The following is a 6000-nucleotide window of genomic DNA, read 5'->3' as shown; positions in this document are numbered from 1 at the left end:
TAAATAACACGGATTATGAAGAGAGAACCTTGTCACATAAGGATCACCTGAGGCTCATAAAATCTTGTAGAGGAACCTCTTCAGGTTTTTATCCAGGGAGAAGAAGGGAGGATCCATTTAAATACCAAAAACAGTAAAAAGCTGAGTGAGACTTTCCACAGGAACAGACAGACGAGTAACCTGTGAGCACTCAAATCTAAACAGTTCGCCCTTGAGTCCAAGAGGATGTTTATACAAAACTTAAATGAATTCCCAAGATGTGCATAACACAGATCCCAGTCCAGGGCATGGATAGACAACCTGCATCATGATCTGTTCGAAAAGAGCTGCTGCCAGTCTGGAAGCCTCATGAAAACCTCCCAAGATGCAATGTTTCTCACTGAACTGACGTTTTATACTCACATCTCTTTAAATTCTTTTTGTTATTTTGTGCATTTTTATAAAAACCTATTTCAAAGCAACAAGCCTGAAGTGCTTTAATCTTTTGCAGTACCAGTTCTTGGGCTGTCCTGTCCATGAACAAAAAAACAACAACACTTACTTAAAAATCATGACATCATAATTATAACAACAATAATAATAATAATGATACATTCTCTAATATCTTATATATACAAAAATAATTCAATTTCAAATTAATTTCTAACTTGTCATGTGATTTGACAACAGCTTTTTTCCAAGCTTTTACATGTTGAAATTATGTAAAAAAAACAAAAAGTACACCTCGGAACACTGATGTCTGTGCGTGTGCGTGTGCGTGAGTGTGTGTGTGTGTGTGCGTTTGTGTGCACTTCTAAAAGACAACGGGCAGCACAGGACAGTTAGAAATTCATCATGTCATCTTTAATTTTACAGTTACAATCAGTTTTTCTTTCCAGTGTCATAAAACCATAAAAAATAAATATACATTATGTTACAAAACATTTCCAGTGTCTCGGATCATACAAAAAAACAAGTACATTATTAACACGTTGATTAGATGAAGGCGAAACACTGGGGGTGTGTTCACTAAAGGCATCACGTGACTAGTTACAGTAGCTGCAAGGTGGATGAGAGTTGATACCATCGTCACTTGTAACCCAGAAATCGAGTGATTAAGTGACTTTCTATTCAAATTTACAGTAAATATTCATGCATTTTGGATTAAAAAATGCAAAAAACATGAATACTCTTCTGCTCCAGACTTCTATTCTCTTAAAAAAAATTTCAATCTACAATTTATTGGAGAATAAAGGTGACATGACCCCGACTCTTATCTTTTCTGACTTTGGTGAACAGGTGTGTGTGTGTGTGTGTGTGTGTGTGTGTGTGTGTGTGCTGCACTGGTGCAGGATGGACACAGGAAAAGAAGGCTTCAAGTTCATAGTGCTCAAACAGAGTTTTCAACTTAATAATTCATTGATGTTCATTTGGGCCCTGTGTGCACACACTTAGAACATTCCAGCTCTCTCTCTCTCTCTCTCTCTCTCTCTCTCTCTCTCTCTCACACACACACACACACACACACACACAGACACACACACACACCATCCATTACGGGTTGTTTATGTACTTAGAATGTGAGTGCATGTATACTGCTGAGAAGCATCTCCTGAAAGCATGCTACAGGCTAAAATAGTAGTGTGTGTGTGTGTGTGTGTGTGTGTGTGTGTGTGTGTGTGTGTGTGCGCGCGCGCACAGTCCTCAGGGGTCCAGGACGAAGGCATGTTTTCTCCCAGAATTGTCTAGTTGATGAAAGCGGCTCATTGAGTGGTTTACTTAACACAGGCGAATGATTTGAAACATTTTCTAGCTACACCTGAAATACAAAATAGATCATTTATTCATCACATTACTATGTACACATGAGTTCCACTGCACTGAGGGGCTGAGCGAGCCCCTCTCAGAGTTACAAAAACTAACACAAAAGAGCACTTGGTGCATGATGTGTCCGATGTGTCCCCGTGTCAGTGAGAACAGGTCGAGTCTGGATTTTGCCTTCTTTTCACTGGGCTGAATGACTTGTAGTCCTTGTAATCATTTTGGACTACAAAGTACCGGCATGTTTGGGTTCATGCATCAGTGCTGTCCAGCTTTCCAAACTCGAAAGGGAGAGTTAACGTCATGACCCCTCACCACCGCCCCCACACACAGCAGAGGGAAGTCACTTTGCACATTCATTCTGGGAGAATTCTTCATCTCGTGACTCTCCAGTTTTGGCACTCGTGGCTCTGTGTCTTCCATCTCTTCGTCCAACACAACATTCCCTTGATCATTTTTCATTTCTGGTCTTCTTTTCTCAGGCAGTCCAAAAGTCTGCCTTTAATACTGCTCTCCAGAGAAAAGGAACAAAGAAAGAGGGATGGGTGGTAGATCAGGCATGGAGACCATCACTCCCTTCCACCTCCATCTTTCGCTCCCCTCCAGTTCGTTGTGTTCCCCTCCTCTTGTCTTCTTTCTTCCTTGCTGCTCCTCTTCCTCCTCTCATAATGGCAGGCTGGTCTGAGTTTTCCTAACAGGTCAGATCGAAGTCTCGTTACTGCCACTGTTAACAGGAGAGACGGAAGGAGGGACAGGGGAGGGGGTTAGGGTGGGGTGGGGGTGCAGGGAGCATGGTTGCAAGGAGAGGAGGAGGGTGAGAGGAAGACAAGAACATGCAGGGTGATCTGAGTGCAGGGATGCAGGAAGTTATCATGCAGCTTTAAAGCAGGATGGTCTCTCTATTCATGCTGGTGTTAAAGGAAGAGTTCAATACGTTGGGGAAGACAATCAGAGTCGCGCAGGCCTGAGCCCTTAAGTCTGGAAACATGTTCGTATTGTTGAACTTCTGGTTCCCTCATCTCAAACTCAGTGGACTGTCAGTCAAACGCCTGAGATAAAGTCCATACTTTCAGGAAAACGTAACAATTTTTTTCTACGGTATAAATGAAATCACTAAACACAACACTTACAAATTGAGAAGTAGTTGATGTGTCTTAAAAATGTTGGGTGTTATCAAGTGGCTACTCATGTCATCTCGTTGAAAACAGGGAAAAAAACGCCAAGCTCGTTGTGGTGGAGTCAGGCATCGGTCGTATTGTTCATGCTTCCAAAAACGTTAGCTTTTCAACCGTAGCGGTGTTTATCTGAGGGTTACCTCGCTGAACAAAATGCCAGGGGCTTTTAAACTTTTGTTGGCCACATAGCTAATTGCTAACGATCAAACATCCAATGTAAATATCCCCGTTCAAATCCTCTGACAAAAATACATCTGTGTTCTACACAGAGATGCCCCTAGCAGCCAGTTAGCTTAGCTTCGTACAGCAGCTAATGATCACTAAATACAGACAAGTCCAGTCAAAAGACCATCAAACACGAGCTCTTTAAGTCTATAAATGATGGCCACAGCAGGTAAGCTAACTAGCAACTAAAGCTATCAGTGCCTTCAACAAGACAGGTAGATGTTGGACTGTCCCTTCAGCTGTGTTGATGCATGCACTGTTGCAAAAGTTGACATTGACCATCAACTAGTACATGTTATCTTTGCAGCTAAAACACAGTGAGGTAATGTTAAAAGTTATTAAAAAGTTAGAGTACAAGATTAAATAAGAAGGAGTTCATTTGTCTGTTTAACCCACAACACGCTGAAGCATCCCTGGCCTACTCACTCTGAATCGGACTCGTTGCCCCCGTTGACTGTGCCCGACTTCAAGTGCATCGCCACTCCTCCGTTGGTTTCACGGTAAACCTCCGCTGGCGGCTGTCCAGCAGGAATCTGTCGCCGGGGGGCAACAGGAGGTTTGATGACAGAGTCGTGGTTGCTGGGGCGACCTCCGTCGTTGGAGCTGAGCGAAGGCCGTCGGGATGAGGGGGTCATGATGTTGACGGAAGGGGGAGGCGAGGAGGTGGTCATGTTGTTGTTGGGGGGAGGGGAGGTGATGGTGGGGGAGTTGTAGTCGCTTAGCTTCTCCCTCAGTCGGTTCTTCATGTTCTTGTCGGTGAGCGGGGGAGGGTAGCTGATCTTGTTCTTGAGGATACCTGAGACAAACCGGGAGTTTGCGTCAGTGCCGTCCCAATTTGATCAACCCATTTATTCCCTCACATGAAGTCCCTCACCTTTCCTCTGCTCAGGCTGGTGGTTGCTGTTGGTCTGACCTGACGGTGCTGCATCCTTACTGGCCATCTGTCTGTCCTTCTCCTGAGGCGTCTCTCTGTCTCTGTCGCCTATGTGGTTGGACTTATTCTCTGGGTGAAGCTCCACGTTGACCTTGGTCTCCACCCTCAGCCTCTCTGCCCCGCTGGGATCCTCGCTGTCGCTGGCGGTGGTGACCTCTGTTGGCCAGTAAGGCTTCACGTGATTGGACACTGAATCCACTGGTAAGACGATATGGAATCGGCCATTTTAGAACCACTCAAGCCTCCTTATCAAAACTAAATTAATTTCTCCTCACCTTTACCTTTCGGAGTGCTGTGAACCGGCTGCCTCTCGTTATTCCACTTTGGCTTGACATCGATGTCGTCATCGTCGCTGTCAGAGGAGTGGGAGGAGGCGTAGGACGAGCTGTGTTCATCCACCGACAGCTCGCTGTCTGAGTCCGAGTCTACGAGGGAGGCAAATAACGGTAATTACCCTGAGTTCAGCTTGAGAAGCCTTACTTTGGTTCCACAACCAAAGTGTAAAAAACTCACCATCTCCTTTGGTGCCACTTCTGTGGAACAGAGGGCCATCAAGGTCAGTGTGACCTTTAGCGGTTCCTGATGAGACGCTGGGCTTCTGGCCCACCTCGTCCCTGTAAAAAAAGACAGAGAAGGAAGGAAAAGGAAGGAGCAGGAAACGTGGCCGGTGGGAAAGCGTGAGAGGAACGAGAGTGAAAAAGTAGAGGTGAAGATTAAGATGAGGGGAAGTAGAGCGTTGCTCTCAGTTAATACAAGCCTGAACTTGTGGTGACTGTTGTCTTAACCTGCAGACGTCCCTCATTACACAATATTTGTCACTGATCAACTCAACAAAGACAAACAATAGACTGAAGCTGGGCTGCTTGCATCTGGTTAAAGAAACTCTGCCTGAACAACAGAATTAAACACACCTGTGCTTGAACAGATCATGGAGGGTAGTTTACCCTAAAACTAAAGTCATCTGTTTTATTTTACATTTCAGCTTCAATCCAACATAGAGCACTTACTGAACAAATTTAGATTTAGCTCTCTTTGACTGAAATGTTCTTATTCACACGGTGACTGTGCTCAGTCAGGTCTTTCTTCCCCTCCTGTCTACCTGCAGCCGCTCATTCCAAGTTAGACTTTGGCTGGAGGGTGAAAATGCTACTAGAGACTCTGACCCGTCTGCTGTAAGAGAAGCTCCTTCAGGCAGCTGAAGTCGAGCCAACAGCAGCATCGAAAATGTATTTGTGTCTGTGTTACATTCCCACTTCAACAGGTACGGTCCCATCTCCATAGCCAACCCCCCCCGTTCTGCCTCCTCGCTCTCCCATTCTCACATTTTTTCTCCCCCATCCCTCTCGTACCAGGCAGCACGCCACATCTATTTCCCCCTAGCGTTTTTGCTCTCATTGACCCCAGTGTCAGCTCGTGTTACCCAAATGACAGCTTTATGAGCCCAGGCATACAGTCAGACCTAATCTGGATTCTGTAAAAACCCTTTAAAACACTGGATACGTGTAACACAGCACTCTGCTGTGATGAAAACACTCCACACCGCAGGGTAAAACAATTCACAGCTTTATTGCTCGCTATTGCTATTGTTGCTAGCCAGCTGTGTATTCTTCAGAGCTAGAATGGCAACCACGGCACGTTCTTCACATATTAAGTGAAATCGTTTCACTGTAATAATCCCCTCAAACTTGTCTGTTGAAATATTTTATTGCAACATAGTTATTGACACCGAAAGGCTAGCACAGATACAAAGTCAGCTGCCGTGTGGCCAAAACTATGTATTTCTCTATTTAATACATCTGACAGGCTAAATCTGACCCTGCAGCACCCCCTGGCTCCACTTTGAGCAGCCTTGTGCAACATAAAATG

At 44.9% G+C, this 6000-nt stretch overlaps 1 protein-coding gene across 6 annotated transcripts in view; it reads right to left on the bottom strand.

Moving 5' to 3' along the window:
- Positions 1-835: 835 nt before the first annotated feature.
- The window catches only part of celsr1a (cadherin EGF LAG seven-pass G-type receptor 1a), an 88858-nt gene continuing 83693 nt past the window's right edge, over positions 836-6000 (bottom strand). For 3 of the 6 annotated variants that reach the window (XM_086201130.1, XM_086201133.1, XM_086201135.1), the window contains 5 exons: positions 4648-4748; positions 4410-4559; positions 4075-4332; positions 3627-3996; positions 836-2491 (listed from right to left, as the gene is read on the bottom strand). In XM_086201130.1, the coding sequence (XP_086057256.1) occupies positions 2464-2491; positions 3627-3996; positions 4075-4332; positions 4410-4559; positions 4648-4748 (907 nt within the window). In that variant the 3' untranslated portion in view covers positions 836-2463. Of the gene's footprint in view, positions 2525-3626; positions 3997-4074; positions 4333-4409; positions 4560-4647; positions 4749-6000 lie in introns of all 6 variants that reach the window. The other 3 variants (XM_086201132.1, XM_086201136.1, XM_086201131.1) reach the window with 2 other exon arrangements.

Source organism: Aulostomus chinensis, chromosome 4 (assembly GCF_037954235.1).
Source record: "Aulostomus chinensis isolate RoL2024-O1b breed Wild chromosome 4, RoL_Achi_v1.0, whole genome shotgun sequence".
NCBI lineage: Eukaryota > Metazoa > Chordata > Actinopteri > Syngnathiformes > Aulostomidae > Aulostomus > Aulostomus chinensis.
Note: the sequence above shows the minus strand (reverse complement) of the source record. Positions and strands in the feature narration are given on the sequence as shown.